At 42.9% G+C, this 25,863-nt stretch overlaps 1 protein-coding gene across 1 annotated transcript in view; it reads left to right on the top strand.

Annotated features, from left to right (window-relative positions):
- Positions 1–25,863, top strand: part of NRK (Nik related kinase) — a 126,859-nt gene that overhangs the window by 34,352 nt on the left and 66,644 nt on the right. Inside the window, exons 5-15 of the mRNA XM_083722718.1 lie at positions 1,392–1,502; positions 2,697–2,787; positions 5,425–5,555; positions 6,922–6,976; positions 8,347–8,425; positions 9,381–9,556; positions 10,784–10,856; positions 12,145–12,352; positions 13,877–14,038; positions 14,592–14,756; positions 21,242–21,394. Of these exons, the coding sequence (XP_083578844.1) occupies positions 1,392–1,502; positions 2,697–2,787; positions 5,425–5,555; positions 6,922–6,976; positions 8,347–8,425; positions 9,381–9,556; positions 10,784–10,856; positions 12,145–12,352; positions 13,877–14,038; positions 14,592–14,756; positions 21,242–21,394 (1,404 nt within the window). The remainder of the gene's footprint in view (positions 1–1,391; positions 1,503–2,696; positions 2,788–5,424; positions 5,556–6,921; positions 6,977–8,346; positions 8,426–9,380; positions 9,557–10,783; positions 10,857–12,144; positions 12,353–13,876; positions 14,039–14,591; positions 14,757–21,241; positions 21,395–25,863) is intronic.

The raw sequence follows: 25,863 nt of genomic DNA on the forward strand, positions 1-25,863 counted from the left end.
GTCTGCATGAGTATGTTTGTTTTTAATATCGTTGACCAGCAGCCATTCCATCAGGCTGTAGCAGAGAGAGAGGCAAGGCAATTTCAATGGCTCTCCCAAGGCGCCTGCTCCATCTGGTTCTTTCTGTCCTCAGCTGTCATCTAGCAACAGCCATTTCTTCAGGCAGATGGAAAGCAAGATTTCACCATCAGCTTGGCTGAGAGACCAGCTTCATTTGGTCCCTCCTCTTCTCTCTGAACATTTTCCATTCCAGATGGTCTTTATAAGAGCTTCTATGGAGCTTTTACGAACTGGGGTCTGAATATGTGTGTTTTCCTCTTCCCTCCTCATCCTTTCTTCTTTATGTGTTGTGTCTTTTAGATTGCAAGCAGGAACTGGCTTGTGTGTGTTTCTTTTAACTGATTTTAGACAAGTCACTTTGGGAGCTCTTGTGGCTAAAAGGCATGGTAAAAAAATGGCTGATGATGAATAAATAAACCTGGTAAATGTGCTGAAAATAATTGCCAATTAGTTTACAGGGTTTGTTTTGTGTGCTTGATTGGTACCTGTGGCAAAAGTGATACCTAAAGACCAAGTGGATGACACTCCAAAATTAAGAACTGGTCAAATTCTAGTATTAACAAGAGCTTAAAGATGCTCTTCTTCCATCCTTGAACAGTCACTTTCTAAAGCAGATCCAGCCCATTCATTATTTGAGATGGCATGGAATAACAACATAGTGGTCCCCACCCTTTTGCCAGGCATTAGATTCGCTTGGCAAGTGCTAGGAACACAGTAATTATTCAGCCATACATGCACAGGAAGCTAACATGCACTCAGTTCAGATGGCATGCCGAAACCACAGTTTGTCTCCCAGGGGCAGTGATTGTTTATTTTCTAAATGTATTAGACACTCAGTAGCTATTGCTCTCTGGGCATCATATGAGAAAACAGTAAAAACAGGATAAAACCACAAAACCCAACAGCATACAATATTGAAGCCATGGCAGGTAAACCAATGGACACTGGTCAAACCTTAAGCAAATTGCTTTAAATTAAAGTAATGACTGCTCCCCACATTAAATGGGGGGCGCCCTTTGTGTGGTCGCGCACAGTCCCCTGGACCCTATGTGGCACCATTAGCTCAGGCTTGGCTTCGCCTCCCCCCAGGTGGGATACCTGGAGGTCTCCGCCTACCTCAGCCAGTTGCCCAATCCCACCTAGAAAGGCGTTGCCAAGGTGATCAGGCCGGGTAGGGGGAGGGACCACCTGCCCACACAATAGGGGAGGATCTTACCAATAAATAAATAAAATGTTGCATTTAACTGCAGCCAGGTAAATAATAATAATGTACCTGTTACTTAAATTTCTTCTTTTCAGCAATAAATAACTGTGCTTTTGCTCTTCCCCAGCTGGTGATGGAGTATTGTGGAGCTGGTTCTGTGACAGATTTGGTGAAGAAGACAAAAGGAAACTGTTTCAAAGAAGACTGGATTGCATATATATGCAGAGAAGTTCTCAGGGTAGGAGTCACCTCCATGAAATACAGAAGCAAAAAATAATTTTTGTTTGAGTCAGACTTGGGATGGCATGCATCTGACACCGTCATACGTACTAAGTGTGAACTCAAGAGCTATGCTATGATGACTTTGCCTATGGAGCTACTGGAAAATGAGGAAGTTATCAGCAACTCTTCAGGGGAATTCTGATGTTTTCAGAAGCAGGAAAGAGAGGAGAAAGTGGGGATTCCATGTAGCCCAGTGAGCTTGTTCTGTGGCAATGGAATGGCAGTCTGTGAGGAGGGGAGGCAGAAACCAGACAGTACTGTTAGAAGAGCAGCTGGCCCCATGCATGGAGGTAGCACCCTTTCTTAAAACTAAACCTCAGAGAACTGCAATATTGAAATATACTCAGAGTCAAGTGTGGATTCCATGCTCTTTATTCAGCTCATAGTGCAAGGAATGGAAGTTCCCCCAAAATGTCTGCTTTATATACATTATTTACACAATGGGCCCACGTGATTGGCTAATTCCGGGATTCTCCTGTAGGCCAATCAGGTTGCGGATTCACTTCCACCTGGAGCTGGATTGGGTGGCTCCTGCGAACCAATCAGCATTCTGGATCCTATTGTTCTGGGACCAATTAGACTTCTGCATTCTGAATCCTATTGTTCTAGGACCAATCAGACTGCTGCTTTTTGGATCCTATTCAACTCAGTACATAACAAACATCTTACCTAGCAACCTAAATTTTGCTTCTAGAATCTGTATTTTTCAACGTAAGTGGTGCCAGCATGTGCCATGGGTGCTGTCATCTCCCTGAGTTATTGGTCCTCTTGCTGAGGATTTTGGGCTTCCCATCAGAGCATCTGGCACTGGACACTGTGAGAACAGGATGCTGGACTAAATGGGCCTTGGCTTGATCCAGCAGGGCTGTTCTTACGTTTTTAGGTCCTTATTCTTAGCCTATCTAGACAGTGCACAATGTCAACAGTATTGGGCAAGTCACCATACAGTCAACTGCATTGCAATGTGTTCTTTATTACAAGGACCTCCCTCCCACTACCCACCCCAGATGATTATCTTTAGATGATGAATGAATGAGGCAGTGGGAGAGGTCATTTCCTCACCCAAGTTACGAGCTTTGTTGTCTAGTTTGAATAGAAGCAGGAAGGGGCAAGATAGCTCAGTGTGGTTTGTTTGTTTTTTATCTTCCAGGGATTAGCACACTTACATGCTCATCATGTTATCCACCGAGACATTAAAGGGCAGAATGTGCTCCTGACAGAAAATGCTGAAGTGAAGCTGGGTATGTGTTCCTTGTCTTTTTTGATGGGGACTGTTATGTGCTACTGAATGCATCCCTTGCCGCTACAACGCACAACGAGTAACGAAGCTTCAGAGGTAACTGTAGTGTTGTAAATAGGGACACTTGAAGGATTTCACATTTGTGAATTTTGAGGCAAGCAGACCCTGATCCACAGCCCCCAGACTAATGTGGGGCTCAGAATGTAATCAGATTCCTCACATCTCTGAATTCTGTAGTGCAGTTCTCAGCTCAAAAAGCCTTTTTAAAAGCGCTAAGGTGCATACATTAAGAAATGCATACATTGAAATAAAATACATATACAGTGGAACCTCTGGTTACGTACTTAATTCGTTCTGGAGGTCTGTACTTAACCTGAAACTGTTCTTAACCTGAAGCACCACTTTAGCTAATAGGACCTCCCATTTTCTGTTCTCATCCTGAAGCAAAGTTCTTAACCCGAGGTACTATTTCTGGGTTAGCGGAGTCTGTAACCTGAAGCGTATGTAACCCGAGGTACCACTATATAAATATGACTTTGCATATCCACTCATTGAAATTTGAGAATATAAGATTAACTAAGGAAAACAGGGCAGAATGGATTTGGGAATGAATGCCAGCAAAAATGTCTGTGGCCTGGAAAGAGGCAGATCCACCCATCACTTGTCACGAAGATACGGAATTATTGAGAATTATATTTTTTTAGGGGGATGGCACCTTTCCCTTTAATTTTTCTTTATTTCTTTCTTTGTAATACACACTTGGAAGCATATAGTTAAGCTTTCTCATCAAGCAAAGAAAATCACCTGTAGCTCCTTCAGTGAGACTAGAGATGGAGTCTGAAGAGTGATTTAAGGAGTTGTTAAACCTTTGTCCTCAGGGTTTGCTCACATATGCATGTCCATAATTTGACGACATAATTTGACAGCTTGACTATAATTTGACACCCGCACTATCAAGTGTTGTAGGCAGCATGAGTGATCAAAGCAGCTCAAACACCACAGATAGAATATTTAGTCTTATATCAGATGAAGTGCATGTTGCACGAGCTCAGCTCAGGGACAACAGGAACCCATGGCTTCCCACAGTGAGAATAATATGTGGCGGCACTTGCAACATATGAACGGATTGCTTATAGCCGCAGACTTTGTATAGATAAATATATTTATATTTGGAATAAGTTTATACAGAATATAGTAAATTATTAATAATCATATATGTATTAGCATTTATAAGAAGCATGTATAAATTAGCAGATATTCAACTTGGTTCTTCTTTTTTCACTTTATTTTGTACACACACACACACACACACACACACACACACACGTGTAGTGAACCTTCAGCTTACATGCTTCCCTCTCTGCCTTGTTTGTGCCTGTGAGGAGATTAGAAGCATCAATTTACAGTTTTAACCAAGCCACAGTTCCTTGTGATGTCCTAAATCAAAGGACTGTTTGATTTAATTATAGCTAGGGGAACAAGCCAGGATCACACCATGGTTTCTAATCCTGACTTGCTCTCGAACTTTAAGCAAGCCATAGTTCCCCAAGGTTGCACGTTACAGGGAACTTTGGTTTACTTAAAATCAGAAGCTCCTCTTCCTTGATAGTACAAATCAGGAGAGAGGGAATGCATTAGCTTCAGGCTTGCCATTGTTTCTTGCCATAGTGGGAAACCATGGTTTTCCATTACATCTAACTGAAGCCTATATCTGCATATGTTAAGCCATTGTCTGTCCTCCTAACTGATTAATTAGATCTATTATATACAAATAAATGTGTGGGCAAGAAAAGCATTAGTTTTGAAGAGGGAAGATGCATTTTTACTTTTCAAAATGATGCCTACATATGCAAAACAGGCACCATCTCTAAAGAGATACTCCCTCATGTGCAAAAGAAGAAAGCTTCTTCAAAGGAGGGCATTTGAAGAGACATTCTCACCCTTCAAAAACATGCAAGAAGCATCATTGTGTGATGAAGAACTAGGAATGTCCATTCTAAGAGGGTTTTTGAAAAGTGATTCCCTCCTGCCTAAGAGAAGAGGAATGACTCTTCTTAGAATGTGGAGTTATAAGTACTTACATTTCTAAAAAGCATTAACATTTTTATAAAAAAAAACACCTTCCTGATTCACTTGGACCAAGTTTTTAATCAGTCTCAATTACATGGGCTCTATCCAATGTTCATTTTCAGCTAATGCAAGTTTTATTGTTATGCAAGAGCAGAAACCAGTGCAATAGCTACATTGCAATAGCTGCACTATCAGAAACTGGCGCAACAGATTGTGCAATCTATTGCACAACAAAGTTACCAGCAACCTGCTTAGGTTGGTTGTGCAACGGTGTTTCGCTAGTGCAAAACATTTCACCAGCAGAACAAGCATATAACTGAATGACTTTTAACTTAGCAGTACATTGGACATGAGACAATGTAATTGCTTGAGCAATTGAGCATTTTATTCCTCCTCATCACCTCAAGCACAATGTTTTGACTGGATTCAGTTCATGCATTCAGCTGCATGTCACCAGGAGCATATGAGGGCCCTTCCCTGTGGTCGTGCTCTGCTTTTTTGCAACCAGCTGTGTGGTTCCACGCACCCCTTGCTTGCTTCATTGCTTGTGCCTGCTTGGCTTTTGCAGTGGATTTTGGAGTGAGTGCCCAACTAGACAGGACAATTGGCAGAAGGAACACATTCATTGGGACCCCCTACTGGATGGCACCGGAGGTCATTGCTTGTGATGAAAACCCAGAGTCAACATATGACTACAGAGTAAGTCCTGTTGCTGCTGGCTGACCTCCTGCCCACCTCCTCTCCAAGCACTTTGGCCAAAACATGCTTTGTTCTCACTTTTTTCTTTGCTCTGGAAACAAAGATGTTTGTTTTTTCCCTCCACTTCTTGAAATCAACCACTGTGATCTGCACCACAACAGTCTTCCACCTCATAAATATTGCCTTATGTACTCTTCTGTATCCAGCCCTCCTTTGTCCCCTACACCGCCTTCCAGACCACAGCTATTTCTTCCACAGCATCCCTTCTGTATCTAAAGTCAGCTCCCTGTTTTTTGTTTTGATCACATCACACCTTCACTGCTGTTTTCTCCCTCTGTTTTCTTGCTCAGTTCTGATTCCCCTTCGGTCACTTTGCTCTCACTTAAAACCTTGGCCAATGAACAGAATAAGCAGGTGTTTTGTTGCTGTAATAGACTGAGTTTGGATGAGAGGGAAAAGGAAGGAGAAGAGCCCTAGGAGTATAACATTTTAAGACTTACGACAGTTGGGAAGTGACAGTTGACAATTGGGAGAGGATGGAAGTGGTTTGCTTGGGTGGGAATGGGTTTAGGAAATTAGTAGCTCTGATCCTGTTCATTAGAGATTTCAGTTTACCTGAGAATTTATTTTTATTGTTCCTTAATTAAACACTCTTTCTGGGGTTAACCCTAAGTAATTGCCAGTGAAAGTAGGCTTTAAAGGATTGAACAGCTATCCCTATATCTGAAGAAGTGTGCATGCACACGAAAGCTTATACCCAGAACAAACTTAGTTGGTCTCAGGTGCTACTGGACAATTTTTTGATTTTTGTAACCTATCCCTATACCCATACATTGGTAGGTATGGGAGAGGATTGATTTAGTTTACATTTAAAGTTGATCCCACCTAATTTGCACTTTCTGAAACAATTCAGAAACCAAAGCACAGCCATCCTTTGGAATCTGCACTTCTCTGAAATTTGCAGTGCAGTTCTCCAGAAAGGTGAAGTGTACAAAAATGGATGCACTAAAGCAGAGTGTGCATACATGAATGGAAATAACATAAATAGATACATTGTATTAGGAAAAATTGCTCTGAAAAAATGTGCATATTAGGCAAAATTGCATTCATAAATGTATTTATTAGAAGAAATTTGCACTAATATGCTGATGAATTTTCACGAGGACCTTTAAAAAAATGCAAACTGGTGTGTGAATGTGGTTAATTTAACTTAAAATTGGAAAAATGAGAAAAAGATAAAGTGAAATCAGCACATTTGCCCATCCGTATGCAATGGTTGAGTTGCATTCAATTTGGTAGGCCCTAAGTGGTGCCAACCTGCTCTCTACTGTCCCTTTATGTTTATGCATTGTCTGTTTTCCTTTAGAGTGACTTGTGGTCACTGGGAATCACAGCTATCGAGATGGCCGAAGGGGCTCCTCGTAAGTTTAGTTTTGTTTTGCCTTCTATAACATGTTCAGTCTTAATGTCAGTGCCCTTGTTGAATGTAGAACATTGGCTGAATATGTGTATTTCTAAGTTTACATAGCCTCCAGTAAATTGTCCTTGTGGTTACTAAACCGAATAATAGATTTATTTGTAACTAGAGGTAAACACACACACAGAGAGCAGCAGCAGCAGCAGCAGCACTGTTGCTCAAAGCAAGGAACTTTTTGCTACTCATTCATGCAGCCAATTTCCACCCAACCCTTTTGAAGCCATTGTGTGATGGAACACCATTGCAACATCAGTGGTGGACTAGGGTACTAAGGCACCCTATGCAAGGCCCAAACTCCCCCCTCCCACTGGCAACCCTAACACTGCCATCCCAAAGGTGGGTAAGGGTGCGTCTGGCTTTGGGAAGGAGGCACAAAGGCTCTGGCAGGGTCCTAGAGTTCTCCTACCTCCTTCACCAAGCTGGGAAAGTGCTAACTAGGCTTTGGGAAGGGGGTGGAAGGACTCTAAACCCCTTTTGGAGCCTCACACCTCCTTCCCAAAGCCCAGCACACAGCCCTAAATTCACCCCTGGCAACATACTTGCCTGTTCCACAAATCCCATTCTCCCACCCACCCCTCCCGGAGCTGTGAAGGCTGTGGTTTTCCATGATAAATGACACAGAGAATCTTACAAAATAACAAGACTCCAGCCAGTGGAGTAAAATGCAGAAAGTAAGAACTGGAAATGCATTTGGCTTGCTAGAAGAGCCAAGCATGTAGCGAGAGGAAGGGCTGGCTCACATATGCATGTTCATCACATGATAGCTATAACATCTAGTGAAGACTTGGGACAACATGGATCAAGCACCACAGTGGCGATTTTCACATTATGTCACACAGTCAGAAACTCAAGCCTTATAAGTGGAGCCAGTTTATACATTCATCTTGCTGCCATCAGTGGCTAGTTAAGGCATGTGAGTTGCTCATGAAATGTTGTGTGCTGTTTGTTAACTCATGAGGAACTTGCATTTGTCTGAAGGTGACATCACAGCTAGAACAACATAGAGAGCATTTTCAGATTGCCTTGTACATAATAGAACACACTTAGTCATACCTAAAGCAGGCCCATTGAAATCAATGGGACTTGTGAGTCATGACTAACCTAAATCCCATTGGTGCTGTTGCAAGTACTGTATGATTAAGTCTGGATCCAACCCAGTGCTTTTCAGCAAAGTCTGTTCACATGTTCTCATCAAGCATGTAATGCATTCAAATATAGAGAAATCAAATGATGGCAGGATTGAGAGAGCCAGGCTGAAGGCATCCATTTTAACAGATTGCATATGTGTGCTTGTTCTTCCTCTTCTTCTTGCAGCATTGTGTGACATGCATCCCATGAGGGCTCTGTTTCTCATTCCACGGAACCCTCCCCCAAAACTGAAATCCAGAAAATGGTAAGAGGCTTCCCTTAAATGTCAATAAATGCTAACTTGTTAAGAACATAAGTGGTCCATCTAGCCTAGCTTCCTGTTTCCACAGGGACCAACCTGCATCGTGGACATGAGTGAAACAGCACTCTGCCCACCTGTGGTTTCCATCAACATATTGCCTCTGATAGTAGAGGTATTGTATAGCCATCGTAGCTAGTAGTCATTGATATGCTGGCTTGGAGCAAAATTTTGGCAGGTGTTTCGATTCAGACTATTGAAATCTTTCTACGCATCCCAGATATTGTGATCGTATTGATTCCTTCCAAGCTCTTATCTGCACTGGAAGTTTTGTCCCTTGTTGCAACGGCAGACATGGTTCACATTAAAGCAGTGCAAGGGAGTGACTCAGGGGTATAGTACAGGACTGCCAGTGTAGATGACCCTTTGCATGCAGAAGGCCCCAAGGTCAATCCCTGACATCTCCTGAGCAGGTAGCATGGAATGTAGTAGCAGACACCAATCTGATGCACACGCCTAAGCTCAGAAGTGAGATAGCTCCATGATAGGGGCACTTTCTGATTGCCGCCAACTGAATTTCCAAAGGTTACAGTGCAACCAAGAGGGCCTCATCAGTCATTGCAATAGTGCAAGGCAGTAAGGAGGGAGAGTTCTTATTTAGGGATCCTGGTACCAAACTGTTTAGGACTTTGTAGGTCAAAACCAAAGCCCAGCAGCTTATGGACTGCCAATGCAACTCCTTTAGGAGCCATGTAATGCGTACATGATGGGAGATGCGATACAATAGTCCAGTTGCTGCATTTGCACCAGCTGCAGCTTCTGGACAGTCTCAAGGGCAGCCCCGCATAGAGTGCCTTGCAGTAGTTTAGACTTGCTGAGATATTCTTCTAAACTGTTTGAGGAATTGCAAGGGAGAATTCCTGAGTGAAAAGAAGTCTTTAGGTTGTTGTTGTGTTTTTAGGTCAAAGAAATTTCTGAACTTTGTGGACACCTGTTTGGTTAAGAATTACGTGCATCGCCCAGCAACAGATACCCTGCTTAAACATTCCTTTATCAGAGACATGCAGAATGAACGACAGGTGCGCATCTTGCTAAAAGACCATCTAGATAGGACCAGGAAGAAGAAGGGAGAGAAAGGTAAGGACTAAAGCTTAATAATCTGGGACCAGATTACCTATGGGATCGCCTTAGCCAGTAGCGTAGCGTGGGTTGTCAGCACCCGGGGCAAGGCAAGTAATTTGCACTCCCTAACCCGTGGATTTGCGCCCCCAAACCCATGGATTTGCGCCCCCTAACCCTAACCCCCAGATTTTGCGCCCTGTGCGGCCGGGCCCCCCTGCACCCCCACGCTACACCACTGGCCTTAGCGAACCTGTGCCAATTCAACCACTTCAGTTGGGAGAATTGGCACTGCTGCAGGGACTACATAATACCTGTTCCACATTTGTCAGAATGAGATTTTAGTGTGGTACTTTGGAACCCCCTGTCTCTTGAGATCAAGCAGGTGCCTACTAAAAACATTCTTGTTTAGACAAGCCTACCCAGGTGGTGAGGTAATTTTTATTTGTTTTGGTATTTTAGCTTTTGTATGTTTTAAAGCGGGGTTTTAATTTTTTCTTGACTTTACTGATTTATCTTTTGTAAAACGCTTTGAGGCTTTTTACAATCAAGAGGTGTGTCAATTTCATGAAATTAATCAACTGAATAAATACATTGCTGCCAGCTTCCTCCCTGTTAACCTTAGCAAAATTTTGCATGGAAGAGAACAAAGGAACATAAGAAGCGGCTTTATACTGAGAAGATAATTGGTCCATCTAGCTTAGTATTGTCTGCACTGAACGGTAGCAGCTCTCCGGAATTTCAGACAGGATTCTGTCCCAGCTTTACCTTCACACATTATGCTTTGACCAACTTGGGTTTGCCCCTGAATGTACATTCAGAAGGGAGCCACATTCAACTCTGGCTCCCTGATTAGCACACGACCTGATAGACAGTTTTGCAAATGTGATGGTTGCATTCAAAGCATTCACATACTGCATTTTTAGCTGTGTGCCTGAAATAGCTTGTGTGTGAAGCTGTGTTTTTTTAACTGAAGTAGGACTTCACTGAGAGCTGACTATAGCTACATATAATATTAGTAAAAGATTGATTAGGCAATTAGGTGTTTACAAGACTTCATCATCATTACAGATCAGTAAGATAAAAAATCAGATAATATAGCATTTAAGCAGAAAACAAGTGAATGCTCGTATGTTTAAAATGTTTGACAGTTTCCAGCGTTTGTTGCAATAAATGTGGGGGCAGATTGTAACACACGAAGCAGTCAAGTTTCCTAGCTAGATTTGGTTTTCCTTCTTTTTTCAGATGAAACAGAATATGAATACAGTGGAAGTGAGGAAGAAGCCGATGAGCTGAATGAAGATGAAGGAGAACCAAGGTTACATTTTGCATTTGTAGATAAGATCTGGGTTGCACCCAGGAGAGAGATGACTCCAAAGTTTGATCTGTACACTTCCAGAGCAATTTTTGGAGTCATTTCCTTGTGATGTGTTCTTATTTTGGATAGAGCGGCAGAATTAAGTTGCTCTTTCCCATGCATGATTGCCTGCACAGGGGGCCTGGAAACTCTTCCCCTGGAAGAAGGAGCCACATAGGGCCAGTATCAGGAGTTGGCATGTTTGGGCACTCACTGAGGCCCATTGATAAGGCTACCATCTCAGGTGGCAGGCTCTGGTCCACGCCTGCCACCACCCACAGTCCGCCGCTGCCACTGCGAAGAGGAGAAAGGCAGCTGGCTGAAAAGGCACTCAGACCTGTCAGCCACGTCTGGTCACTATTTCTCCCTCTTCCCTGAAGGATACAGATGCAGTGAGCAGGGTTGGTTCACAGCAACCATATCTATCTCGCTCAGAGAAGAGGGAGCTACAGCTCCTCTTCTTCCTGAGAAAGGAAGACACAGAGTTTGTGACCCAACCAAGCCCCTCAACCAAATAGGCCTACTCAGAAGTAAGCCCCAATGATTTGCCATGTTGAGGGAATTGCAGAAGAGTTGAGGAGGCTGGGGTTGTGCTTGCCAGGCTTTAAAAGCTCACAGTGCAACTATGCCTACTTTGAAGCAAATCCCACTAAGTTAAATTACATTTACTACCAGGTAAGCAGTTTTAGGATTCTATGGAAATAGAGGAAGCAGCTCTTACTCCTAATAAACAAAATAATCATGCTGGATATCTTTCTTACTTCGGCTGCTAAAATCTGAGGGAAACTCCACTAGAATTTGAAGCATTGACCTGGTGCTCCCCCTGTCCCTTGCCATCAAAATGGGATTCCATGAAAACTCATATATATATATATATATATATATATATATATATATATATATATATCTGAATTGTCTCTTGTTCCCATTCGGTGTTTGCTGATGAATATAAAGTGTGAACAGATGCTAAAATTTGTTTTGGGAAGGCAACAGTGAAGTAAAATCTCCAGTGAACAAACAGATAATCAGCTTTAGCCTGGATTCTGAAGTGTTGTTAAAACAGAGGCATTGTAAATATAGAGGAGAGCTGGTGGGGGAGAGAGATTCTGTGATTATTTTTTTCCTGGAACATTCTTCTTCTGTAAGCTAGGACAGCAAGCTTTTCCCCAGTGGCACTATGTTTGCTCTGTCGCCTTAATATTATGGTTAGTCAAACAGATATTTCCTCTTTTTTTGAAAAAAAATTAAGCTCCATTGTTAATCTCCCTGGTGAATCCACCCTCCGCCGCGAATTCCTGAGGCTTCAGCAAGAGAACAAAAGCCATTCCGAACCTCAGCGACAGCAGCAGATCCAGAAGCAGCAGCTTAAAGACCAGGAAAAGTACAAAAAGCAGCTCTCGGAAGAAAGGCAGAAACGGATTGTGGAACAAAAGCTGCAGAGGAAAAAGTTGGAGGATGTACGATTTGGATTCAGATTTGTTTGTTTTTTCCTGCATGACAGTAGTACTGCATTACAAATATCAAATAAGAAAGGAAGCCATGTTTCTTGTGTCCCCATCTGCACTCCATCTCAAGCATCATCATGATGCTTTAAACAGCCATGGCTTCCCCTAAGGAATCCTGGGAACTGTAAACCAGAGTGGTTTAACAGTTAGCCCCTCTTCCCAGGGAACTTGGGAATTGTAGTTCTGTGAAGGGGGAAAGAGGGATCTCCTAACAACTTCCAGCACCTTTAAAGACTGCAGTTCCCATGATCCTTTGGAGGAAGCTGTGACCATTTTAAGAGGTACAATGCCTCTTTAAATGTACAGTGCAGATGTTTTTAAACAGATTCCTGCTATTATTTAGTGTTGGCAGTGCACATATGCAGAGTGGCTTAAGTGTGACCCTATGCAAATCATAGCAAAAAGGCCAAGCCGTGGACCCCAAGGTGCTTATGGTCTGAATTTTGATATTGGCAAGGCAGCAGGTGGAGGCGAGAAAGACAGAGGCAGGGGTGGCAGATCTGTGGCTCTCCAGATTCCAGGTAGAATCCCATCAGCCCCAGCCAGTATGGCCAATAATCAAGTGTGATGGAAGTTCTAGTCCAACAATATCTGGAGGTCCACAGGTTCTCCACTGCTGGACAGAGGTAGCAGGGAATGCTGTTTTATGTGTATAAACTTTGTCTCGGTTTGGAGGGATGTGTGCAGAGCCATCCAAAATATAGGAAGCAAGTGCAGGTTACACTAGAGTAAATGGTGCTGGTGTAATTTGCCCCTATTCCAAACTCTGTTCTAGAGCAAGGCTACTGGTGGCTGAGGTAGGTCACTTACAGAACTGAACTCCTATCTTTATAAATGTTATTGTTAGTGCTCACACTTTTTGATGAGTGACAATGAACTAGTTTAAACTATCACATCTTGGTTTAACCAGCCAATGTATGAATGAATCTTGTGGCCACAAATGTAGCCTACTTTGTGATGGAAGCAAATGAGCTAGGATCACTTCAGCTGACTACAGTTCACCTGAACTGGGAAAGTTTGGTTAATGAAGGTTATGAAGCCAACTTCAACCCAACACCTCCATATCCCAGCTTGTTTTGGAGCCAATAACCCTAGTTTCCCAGATCAGATGAAACAGGAAACTTTGGTTGATGGAAGGCTTACTGGTGTATTTGCTTCCACCACAAGGGCAAGAGCAAAGGGTTCATTGGCATCTTGATGTTCCCAGCAAAGCTGTTCTCTTTTGGGATACTTCAGGGCAATTTCTTTCAGACCACTTACTAGTTAGCTTGTCAACACAAGTTAATAAAGATGAGAAGACATTTCCAGCTTTTGTAGATTAGTAGCTATTGTAGAGCATGGGTCTCCTTGTTTTCAAAGCCATGTTTGCACAGAATTAGCCATAGCAGCAGTATGACTTTAATAGCAATTCCTTTTATGGGCAATCTATGATGGGAGATGAAATGAAACCAATATTATTTCCTGGCATGTGTTTAGCACCAGAAGAGAGAAGAGCTTCGGAAGCATTTGGACTTCGAAAGGAGATGTCCGGAGATCAAGGCAGCTCAAAACAAAATGGAGAAGGATAAAGATGTTCTGCAAAGTCATGAAGATGAGTGGAGCAAAGTGGAAGGAGACAAGAAACTGGAAAATTATCAGGTGTGGATGTAGTTTTGCAGAAGAGAAAATCTCCACATTTTCTGTGGCAAATGTGAGATGTAAAGCCTGAAAGAAAAATGGAAAAACAAAACCCTGTTCCTCTCCCAAGCATTCAGAAGCAAATAGGGTGAACAGAAAAAAAAGAGGAACCCAGGTGATGGTGGTTTTCCAGGTTATTCCGTACGTTTCAGTCACAGAGGGTAGCAAGGCAGTTAGCATAAGTTTTAACTGAAGCTGAACTGTAGTGGAATGGAAGCAATGCTGATTGCAACAAACCCAGGGCAGGACAGAAATTGCTGCTTCCTCACATCCCTGGTTGTGGGTCCTACTTATTTGAATTCTACTAGGCACATGTCCTCACTATGTCTACTCTGAGCCACCATGTTCTCATGGTTCCAAATTCCTGAATCAGACCCTGCACCTGATTCAGGCATTTGGACACGTCCTTAGAGGGAAGAGATGGTTCACCAGACCTAGCCAAAAGTCCATTGGGTTTATAAATTTTTGGGTTCCTCTTTCCTCACAGTGTTTTCTTGCTTCTTTCCCACCCTAGAAAAAAGTTGAAGAAGTGCATCATGGCAAGAAGCTTCATCGGACTCTTCCTAAAGATCAAACACAGCTGCTTTCTCTCCAACATGACCACAAGCAGAAGAATAAAGATTCCCCGAAGCTCCTCAGCCCCCAAACCCGTCTCCCATCGAACAGTGCAAGCAAAGAGGTACATTGCAGCTCTCTGGGAATGGGTTGTTCTCTGGATTGAAAATGATCTGCTTGGGCAGGTGGGATTTTTAAAACATGCTCAAAATTTCACTTGGAGAAAAAGGAAGCCATTAGATTCTCTGTTTATCTAAGCCAGGAGTGGGGAACCTCAAGCTCAGGGGCCAAATATGGCCCTTGATGTTTTTCTGTATGGCCTTTGGGATTCTCCCCAAGCCATATGCATCTCTAGCTCTCCTCTGCACCTTCCTCACGTACTTTTAGCTTGAGCCATTATAATGCCCCTTGCATGTCAGTTTGGAGAATGTGTGTATGTGCACATTTGCAGCAACCTCTGACTTGGCTGAGACATAGCCTGTACAAAGGTAAGAATCACATCCCTTACAGCACTCACATTTGCTTCTGGTTTGCCCACCACAGGCATACAAGCCTCCCAGAAGGTTACCTGGGAGAGACTCTGTCCCTTAGACTGGAAAAAAAGTTCCCCATCTCTGGTTTAAGCTATCACATGGTTGGTAACCATTTGCTTCTACTTCAAGGCTGCAGACAAATGGATTGTTGTTTGGGCTATACAGAAATTCAACCAAGAATTTGGTTTTCTTTTTTAAAAAACAAACAAACAGGTGCTTAAAAAAAGTAGAAGAAACCATTTGTGGGTAGCTAAGCTTGCCATTTTCTGCAAATACATGGAAGGCTCTAGGAGCCTGAATTCTAAGGGGTTAGGAAGAAGGACAGCTATCTGGGTCTTGAGATCCACAGGCGTCCTCTGAAGAAGCTAAAGGAAGCTGGTTAAAACCTTTAAACAAAAGCTAAGGAGTTTTGTTGCTTTCCTTTTTTTTATAAATATATTTTATTAAAGTTTTTAAACATAAATGCAAAAGTAAAAAACAATATAACATATATCATAACATACTTTCGTAACTTCTCTGGACTCCCTCGCATCTCCCGCTCCCACTTGCATCATTGTCAATTCTTGCCTGCAATTTATCATCTTGTTTACAATCTTGTATCACATTCATTTAACTCTAATCTGTTAATTCTCCAATAGGTTTATAATTTTTCCTCAACTTACTTGTCATCTTAGTTCCCTCTAATTTAGTGGTGCACAATTATTTATGATCTAGCATCCTTTCTTAACATTCAACCAAATTACAGTGTTTTTTTAAATAAATCTTGAATTTCTTCCAGTCTTCTTCAACCCTCTCCTCTCCCAGGTCTCGGATTCTGCCAGTCATCTCGGCCAGTTCCATATAGTCCATCAGTTGCATCTGCCACTCTTCCAGTGTGGGTAGATCTTGGGTTTTCCAGTTCCTAGTGATGAGTATCCTTGCTGCCGTTGTTGCATACATAAAAAATGTTCTGTCCTTCTTTAAGACCTTCTGGCCGACAATACCCAGAAGGAAGGCCTCTGGTTTCTTGGTGAAGGTATACTTAAATACCTTTTTCAGCTCATTATATATCATTTCCCAGAAGGCCTTCACCCTAGGGCAAGTCCACCAGAGGTGAAAGAATGTACCCTCATTTTCTTTACATTTCCAACATTTGTTATCAGACAAATGATATATCTTAGCAAGTTTAACTGGGGTCATGTACCACCTATATATCATTTTCATTACATTTTCCTTCAAGGCATTACATGCAGTGAAGTTCAGCCCAGTGGTCCACAACCTTTCCCAGTCCTCAAACATAATGTTATACCCAATATCCTGTGCCCACTTTATCATAGCCGATTTGACCATTTCATCTTGTGTGTTCCATTTTAACAGCAAGTTATACATTCTTGAAAGTACCTTGGTCTTAGGTTCTAACAGTTCTGTTTCCAACTTCGATTTCTCCACCTGGAACCCTAACTTTTTGTCATTTTTAAAAACTTCTTTAATCTGAGCGTAGTGTAACCAGTCTCGCACTTTATCCTTCATTTGTTGCTTTCCTCATGGTTGTAGCCTTAGAGGGAACAACTGTAGAAATTCAGACCAGTGTGAATTCAACCACTTCAGTGTGAGCTGAAGTGACTGAATGCTCTTCCGTGCAAGAAATTAAAAAAATCTGCCTAGAAAAAACTAGCATGCCATGGAGAAGTGTTCTTGCCTAAGCCTATCCCTGATATGCTATATTTCTAAGTGCATGGAGTGCTTTGTGTGCACATAGAAGAGCATTCATCAGGCTGTAGCAGAGGGAGAGATAGGCCTGCAAAGAAACGAGCAGTTTTTACTTCTCCTCCCTTTGAATGCTTTCCATTCCAGCTTCTATGTTAACTTTTTTTCTCTTCCTTTTCCATTTATGTTGTGTTTTTTATATTAGGGACCGGTGGCAGGGCCCATGTTATTACTGATAATTGTTAGGTGCTCTGGAAGCCTTTTTTCAGATGAAGAGTAGGATTTTTTTAAAAAAATGTTTTAAATAAGTAAACAAACATCAGTCCTTCCCATCCCAAGTAGTCTGAATTTTACAGCTGAGACAGAAATTTACCGCTTCAGTGAGAACTAAGTGAACAATCTTATTGTACTCCCAGTTAGGGTAATAAATTTTTTAAAGTATACTTTCAATGCATACTGAAAGGTGGGTTGTGGGTTTTAATCATTGTTGATGTTTGTCAGTATGCATCCAGGGTGTGTGTTCAAGTGAATGAGTGCAGAATATATAAAGACGGGCCTCTTGTCTAGATAATGCAGCTGACTGAGAAACACCATTCTTAGCCAGCAATAGGGTTGAGAATGGTGAAACTCCTCTTTCATTAGATACTACAGATAGGTGGGAACTGAATTTGATGAATGGCTCGGCTTCCTTGCAGAAGTCATTTGGGTAGATGATGCTCAGGAATTTTGTGCACCTCCGGTTTGCTAGTAAACCTGAATGACTTTGGTGTGTCATGGAAACACTCCCCGTGCTCCTGCCAGGGCTGGAAAGAGGTTAGTTTAACCTCCGGTTTACTAGTAAAACTGAAATATTTCATCACAAAATGATGCACATCAAGAAAGTGGGTCACCCACATGAAAAGTTTGGAAAGCTCTGATCTACTCTCTGGTTAAAGGCCACTGGTGGTCTCTAGTTTGGGGGCTGCCCAAAATCATGAGTTCAGCAAAGAGTCAGTATAAATGACTTATTAGAGGTTGGTTGGGTAGTTCTAAGCCAGGCATAGGCAAACTCCGGCCCTCCAGATGTTTGGGACTACAATTCCCATCTTCCTTGACCACTGGTCCTATTAGCTAGGGTTGATGGGAATTGTAGTCCCAAACATCTGGAGGGTCGGAGTTTGCCTATGCCTGTTCTAAGCTTTAGGGCAGGAGTGGCTAACCTTTGGCCCTTTAGATATTGCTGGATTGCAGTTCCCACAATCCCCCAGTCTGCAAGGCCAATGGTCAGTGATAGTAAGAGTTGGAAATACAGGCATAGCTTGAGGACTACAGGTTAGCCAATCCTGCTTTAAGGGATGGGAAATGCTGCTCTGCTTCATTGCTTCAACTTTCTCCTCTTTTTTTTTTTTAAAAAAAAAATCTGTAGCCCGAGGGGAGGGAAACACACATCGCAAAATGCCAGCTCCAATATTCATCTGCGTCGCTGACATGTATTCCATAAATGACCTCTTTGTACTGGAATGAAACGCATTGTAAAATTTAGTCCATGCCATTACTGTTAAATTTTAATCGAAATGTACTGTTGTGGATTTCTGACATTAGCAGTTGTAGGCAGTGAGTCTCTGTTGGAAGTGTGCGGCATTAAAAGGAAGCAAATTGGGCCTGACATAAATACGCAGTTTCTCTTGCAAGTGCTGATTGTGCCTTGTGTGTTTCCAACGCTATGCCGCCGCCGTTGTGGTTCTGCCTGTTCAGTTCCTTTAATCCCATTTGGCACCATGTCGATTTTGCTTGGGGAGGGAGGGGAGTTGTTAGGATTCACAGGGACAAAATCATTGACTCAAACCATTTCCCCCCAGTGAAATAATAATTACTTCTTATCAAGATGGTTGTCATTTAGGTGAATCTCCTGGCGTTATATTAACAAGGAAGCTGTCGCCATCTGCTTGGAGGACAGCATGGCAGCCTGCATGTCAAAAAATAAAATAAAATGTGGGCCTGCATTTTTTGGGGAGAGAAGTTATTCAGTGACAATATCATCTTTCTCCAGATGCATGGATGCATTCCTGTCTGGGCAACATTATGGGGGGGGGGGGTCAGAGGCAAAAGTGGTTGTATGAACTAATGCAATTTTTTACTTTTGTACAGGAGGCTAGGTTCTGTGCACACTCACACATCACTTTCTGTCCTCCATCCATTCAAGCTAGGGGCTTTATCAGAGTCCCTGGATACATTCCAGCTAGGTGGAAACGTTAAGGGGCAAAGCAGAGCCATTGGGCATTTGGGAAAGAAGGGGTGTGGAAAATCACAAGGGCCACATAGAGAAACCTTAAAGGTTTCAGGCTTCAGGCCTTGTCTTTCAGGCTTCTCTGTCTAGCTCTTGGGCATATTATTATTATTATTATTATTATTATTATTATTATTCTCCGCCCATCTGGCTGAGTTTCCCCAGCCACTCTGGGTGGCTTCCAACAGAATATTGAAAACATGATAAAACATTAAACATTAAAAACTGGCTGCCTTCAGATGTCTTTTAAAAGTAGGATAGTTGCTTATTTCCTTGACATCTGATGGGAGGGCATTCCACGGGGCGGGTGCCACTACCGAGAAGGCCCTCTGCCTGGTTTCCTGTAACCTCACTTCTTTCAGTGAGGGAACCGCCAGAAGGCCCCCGGTGCTGGACCTCAGTGTCTGGGCTGAACAATGGGGGTGGAGATGCTCCTTCAGGTATACAGGACCGAGGCCATTTAGGGGCTATAAAGGTCAGCACCAACTGTGCTCAGAAATCTGCATCTCCTCCAAGCCACTTCTTCTTGGAGGCTAGACCCTCCAAGTGTCTCTATTTTCCCGGGACAGTCCTGGATTTACAAAGTTCATCCTAGTTTCTGATTCGATCCTGGAATGTCCCACTTTTCCTTAGGGCGTCCCTGTTTTCTTTGGAGAAATGCTGGAGGATATGCTGTTTTGCAGCCTTTGAGCCAAGGAGATAAGAATTCTACAACCTTTAGAATACATCGGAAGGCAGCCCTGTATAGTGTTTTTATAGATGCTGGAAGCCAGCCAGAGTGGCTGGGGCAACCCTACGAGATGGGTGGGGTATACATAATAAAGGGATGGTGATGACAAAGACATCCCTATTTTCGTCAGAGAAATGTTGGAGGGAATGTGAGGGGAACACACCCACCCTGAGTGCTTTTGGGTGGCTGAAATGTGTCCTTGAACAGCAATAAAGCCTCTTGCTGTGTACAAGGTGTGTGCAAGTGTAGAAACAGATGGCATTTGACTGGCTGGAATGAAGCCTACTGTACAAAAGTAGGAATCACACCCATTGCCCTGCTTCACCCATCAATGCCATGCAGCCTTCAGAAAGCTGAACATAAGAGAGTGAGGTGCTTGGACTGCAAAAGCTTTTCTACCCCTGTCTTAGCCTAGCCAAGGGCAGAAGCAAAAGCTATTCACCAGTTCCTGGATTCCCATGGAGAAGCCTTTCAAGATGACTGCAAGGGAGAATTAGCGGGTGGAAGGAATATATCACTTTCCCCTGCCTGATGCTTCTCCACCTCATGCCCTTCATCCTTAGCCATTTCCCCATCATAAACACACACACCAGTCAGCAGCAACACCAGAAAGGAAGGGTTATGCACAATGTCCTGCCTTCCACTTCCCCTTCAAACAGCTCCGCCTCCAATCACGGTAGGTGCAGATACAGAACTGGGAATCCCATGATTGCTACTTAACTTCTAGTGCTGATCTAGCAGTCCCTTTTGAATTGGCATCATTATAAAATAGGAGGAGGAGTTGTGGTAACTAGTGAAGAATGAATTTAAAACCGGGTTGAGGGGGTGAAGCCAGGAGAAAATGCACAGGGCAGTCTAGCTGAAGAAAGTAGGGCTTTGTATCTGACAGGCATATGTCATAGCTGCAATATCAGAAGTAAGTAGATTTATTGTTTTGGCCTTAAGCCATAACAGCAGTACTGTACTGAGCTACCAGGGCAAAATAAAATCCAAAAATGGCAGGAGCCTGCACAGGTACATCATATATGGATTTGTCTGAACCATAGGTCATGGCGAAAACCATAATCAGATAAAATGGGTACAGGATGTCAAAACCCATACGGTCAACGATCATTAGAACAATTCATGACATGCCCATGATGCGGGGCAGTCTCCGCTGTGAAGGCAAACAAAGCCACCATTTCATTTACATACCCATTGCTGTCGGATAGCCCTTGGAATTTTCACGTTGTTGATTTAACAGCAAATATAGAAAACGCAAGCAAGAAAATGTTGCAGATGTCTGCACCTTATCTCCTTATACACAGGGCAACTCAACAAAAACAGGGGAAAACAGACACCCATCTCATTGTTGAATTTGTTGAATATGTCTGTCTCTGTTGGTTTGTTTCCAGACTGAGAGCAAGCGTGAGAAGAGTGATGGTATCCAAACTGATCTCGACTGGGCAGCCGTTCTTGGGCATGATGCCACCTCACATGGTCGACTAGGTTCTGGAAGCAACTCCAGCCCATGTACTCCAGCTTTGCAAAGAGCAGTGGTGGCTCAGGTAGGAGATGCCCACTGAAGGTTTTTTTACAGTTGTAGAGGTCTATGAGATGAGATGATCTGTCAATTTTTTTTCCTCTCACATTTCCACATCAGTTTCTCTCTCACACACACACACATATAAAATCTTCAGGATAATTCATTAACATTTTAGTGTGAATTTATTCTACATTTTTCCAGGCATTGTTGCCTAATGTACACATTTTTGCAAAGCTATTTTTTCCAAATATAATGCATTTTTCTACATTGTTTTCAATATTCTATTAATTTAAATGCACACTTTATATGCATATGCTACTGTATGCACTTTTGTACATATTACTTGGCTGGGGAATTGCGCTGTAAAAATTGAAGAATTTTGTGGTTTGTTTGGCTTCTTGTTTTTGAAATAATTACCTTAGGTAAGTTTCCTTTAAATGTAAATGGAATCAAATTTCTCCCCTCTTCCTAGAGATGGTTTGGGCATGATGCAAAACCTTGGTTTGTTACCCTCTCCAAACAATATTTCTTCCCCAAACATATGTTTCAATTCTTCTTCTTTTAAAAAGGTCCTCTTTTCAATGGTGCAGTCCAGTTTCTCTGCCTTTATGTTTTCTGTGCTACAGAGAAGGAAATAAATCAGGTGATACAGGAGCACAGGAAGCCGCCTTGTACTGAATCAGATCATCTAGCTCACTATAGTCTATATCAATTTCAGTTCTCTGGGATTTCAAACTAGGAGTCTTTCCTGCATGGAGATGCCAGATATTGAACCAGTGACCTTCTGCATGCAAAGCAGATGTTGTTCCACTAAATCCCTTTCCAGAAATACAGCTGCCCTCTCCTGAAATTCGTGTCAGCTTCTGCAGTGGCCAAATGGAGAAGAAACCCTTCTATATTTTTCTTTTTCTCTCCCCACTTTTGGCCTAGAACTCAGACAGAATTGGGCTGTGACAATCAATTGTTTGTTAATACTTCCATTTCCTGCTGAACGATAAGCAAGAGATGCAAGGCAGGCCTAGCAAGGTCTGCCTAGATGACTGTTATTTGTGATGACATTAATGCCTGACTGGATAAATTCCGGGATATTATTCTTGCATGTTGCACAAAAAGCCTTGGCCCACTATATCTGCTGTATTTCCATTGGAAATATTTTATTGTGCATAATTCATAGTGCACAATAAATGTATCTTTGTGTTTGGCAGAGTGAGAACGAAGGAAGGTTCTCTTCCCAGAGGGCCAAGTTACAGAGGTCATTGTGAGGGAGGTTGGGTAGGAGTGTCTGTCTCTCTTTGCTTGGGCTGTGGCTTCCCTGTGTCAGACTCTGCTCTCCATAAAGTTGGGGTTAGAAAACAGACAAGCAGCACTCATCAGTGAGCTGAGAAGCGGAAGAAGGGTTGCATCTCAGTGCTGGAGCATCTGTTTGCATGCAGGAGGCCCCAGGTAGGGCATAGAGAGACTCCATCCTGAAACCCTGGACAGCTGCTGCCAGTCAGTGTAAGCAATATTGAACTAGCTAGACCAATGCTCTGACTCCATATAAGCTTGCTAATTGCATCTCAGACTGGTAAACTACCTGACTTGGGAGCATAAGTAGGTGTTGAGGTTCCACCTGACCTACTTTAGTCCATCAGAATTAAGAGGTATCTTTGCTAGCACGACTAAACTCCTGAAAGTTCCCTCATTTTTGGCCTGAGGTGGGTGGTGGCAGGCAAGTTGACCTGTTGCCTGATTATCTCCTGGGCCGCCAGTTCAAGAACCATTGTGGGCTTGTCTCCTGAAAATGGGATCTCAGCTTTTCTCAAGACACAGCCCCCCAGTGGAGCAAGCAAAGCACCCAAATGCTCATCCCAATGAAGATCCTTTTGGGGTTCTTCCTGTGCTGTGAAGTGTTTTGAACACTTGAAGGTGCTAAAGCTTATGAACCAGTCCCTTGCATCTTTCATCCAAAGGACAGGATGATATTGTGAAGATGCTATGCAAAACACACATGCACAAGCAGTCCACAGAAGTTGCTATGCGGACACACTCTTCATTATCCTGCTGTGTTATTCATTGGAAGCAATGGCAATTGTCAGCCTCCTGAACTTCCCTCCTGGCTAAGTTTTATCTGCCATCCCAATAAAGGTCCGTATAGTTAAAGCTATGGTTTTCCCAGTAGTGATGTATGGAAGTGAGAGCTGGACCATAAAGAAGGCTGATCGCCAAAGAATTGATGCTTTTGAATTCTGGTGCTGGAGGAGACTCTTGAGAGTCCCATGGACTGCAGGAAGATCAAACCTCTCCATTCTGAAGGAAATCAGCCCTGAGTGCTCACTGGAAGGACAGATCCTGAAGCTGAGGCTCCAGTACTTTGGCCACCTCATGAGAAGAGAAGACTCCCTGGAAAAGACCCTGATGTTGGGAAAGATGGAGGGCACAAGGAGAAGGGGACGACAGAGGACGAGATGGTTGGACAGTGTTCTCGAAGCTACCAGCATGAGTCTGACCAAATTGTGGGAGGCAGTGGAAGACAGGAGTGCCTGGCATGCTCTGGTCCATGGGGTCACGAAGAGTCGGACACGACTAAACGACTAAACAACAACACCTTGAATTGCTGGAAGGGCTCCCCCATTACACTACCTGCAAGTGGGGCAGTGAAACCGACAGCAATTTTCACTCAGCCCTTGTTTCGTAACTCATCAAATTGCTGCTTGCTGGATGCTTCATGGGCTGTTTCCAGATGCCACTCAACTTGCCCATCCAGGTCACCAAGGTAGTTATTGGCAGCACAAACTTTCAAGCATGCAAGCAGCTCCTTCTGCTGATTTCAGTTGTTCCTTTGGAACGGCTTACAGTTTGGAAAATGCTTTAAGCCTTTTGCTGACTCAGGCTCTGGGAAAATGACAGGCATCTTGATAACAGGCTTGATAACGCCTACCTTCTCATACCAGGGTTAGCTGCTTTTTGAGAACAGCTTGACACTACAAACTAGTCTGGTTAAATAAATACTATCATTAGTTGCAATCATATTGGACAAAAAAAGAGGAAAACAAGTCTTTTTAAGTACCGTATTATTAGATGCCATTCCTGCTGAAAAAGCTGTTTGCTGGAAAAAGGTAAAATATTTGCCAAGAACTGAGATAAAACAGCTGAACACCTTGCTGGATGAGGAGGCAAGAGCAGAAGTCTGTAGTAACAGATCTCTCTCTCCCCCCTCCTGCCCCACTTAGCATTGCAGCAAGTGCAGCGAAGTAAAGACACACATTTCTACCATCAGCACTCTGCTATGTTCCTTCTGGAACACAGGTGAAGGAACGACTTCAAAGACCTCCAGTACTTTCATGAGCACACATGGAATCTTTTCCTGAAAAAACACCACAAGGGCAAAGGACACTTCGCCTTTGTGCTATTTTTCCAGGGACAGATGCCTCCCCCAGCTCTTTGCTGGAGGAAAGGCACAGGATGCTTCCGGTCCGTCTCTATTTTCTGGTAAGAATTCAATCACATACTGGCAAATTCAGGGTACCCTGTTCAAGTTGATTTGGAGCTCTTGTGCAGTGAGCCCAGTTCTCCCCACCCCAAACCAGAGGTGGGTTTTTTTTTTTTTTGCAATAAGGAAACTGACAGGATATGCACTAGAAAGTGTGGGGCAACTTTTGCTTGACACAAGGTCACCTAACCTCCAAACAAACAAATCAGAATTAATGCCCAATTAATAGCTGGCATTGTCCAGCCACCCAGCAAACAAAACAGGATGAACTCACAATGAGCAGGTAGTTTGGAAGTGGCCAGAAATACTCCCATCATTTCCCCAGGAGGGGGTAAATGTCTCGGGGAAGGGGGAGAGAATTTCAAGAGCTATACAGTCTGAACGAAAATGGGCTTTAGAAGCCCGTCTACCTTCCCAGCAGTGTTCCACTTAAAAGCAGAGCAAACTTCCCCAAAGAACTGTGGGGCTACATGCAATTTGTAGTTTTGTCTTCACTTCCCTATGGACATCTAGCAGCCACACAGCACATTTTCTCAAAAATGAATCCCTTTGGAGTCCCAGCAGAACTTACTCCAAATTAAACGTACATTGCATTGCAGACTTTGAAATCCCTAGTTACTTTGTTTGTTTGTTTCCAAATTGGTTTAGTTCTGTGATTCCTTGCAAGGTTATCTTGGGAGGATGGAGACAGACGCTGCATATTGAAACTGGAATGTCTTGAGTGTGCTTAGGACTCTAGCTTCTGCCGAATTATTCACACAGGTGTTTTCTTTTTTTTAAAGAAGAAGAAGAACACACACCCCACAGAAGGACTTTTTATTTTTTGTTAGTAGCATTATCATTCATTTAAACCCTTTTTTATTTTTGCAAAAATTGCCAGGGTATCTTTAAGAGCTACAGGGGATCGGGGCGGGGGGGGCAATCTTCATTAAAAATATTTTATTCTTTTGCATTTGAAGGAGTGAGTTTGAAGCACAGCAGTTATCAGCGCATTGTGACCCTGAATCGGTTGTGACTCA

Source organism: Podarcis gaigeae (genome assembly GCF_964106915.1).
Source record: "Podarcis gaigeae genome assembly, chromosome: Z".
Lineage (NCBI taxonomy): Eukaryota > Metazoa > Chordata > Lepidosauria > Squamata > Lacertidae > Podarcis > Podarcis gaigeae.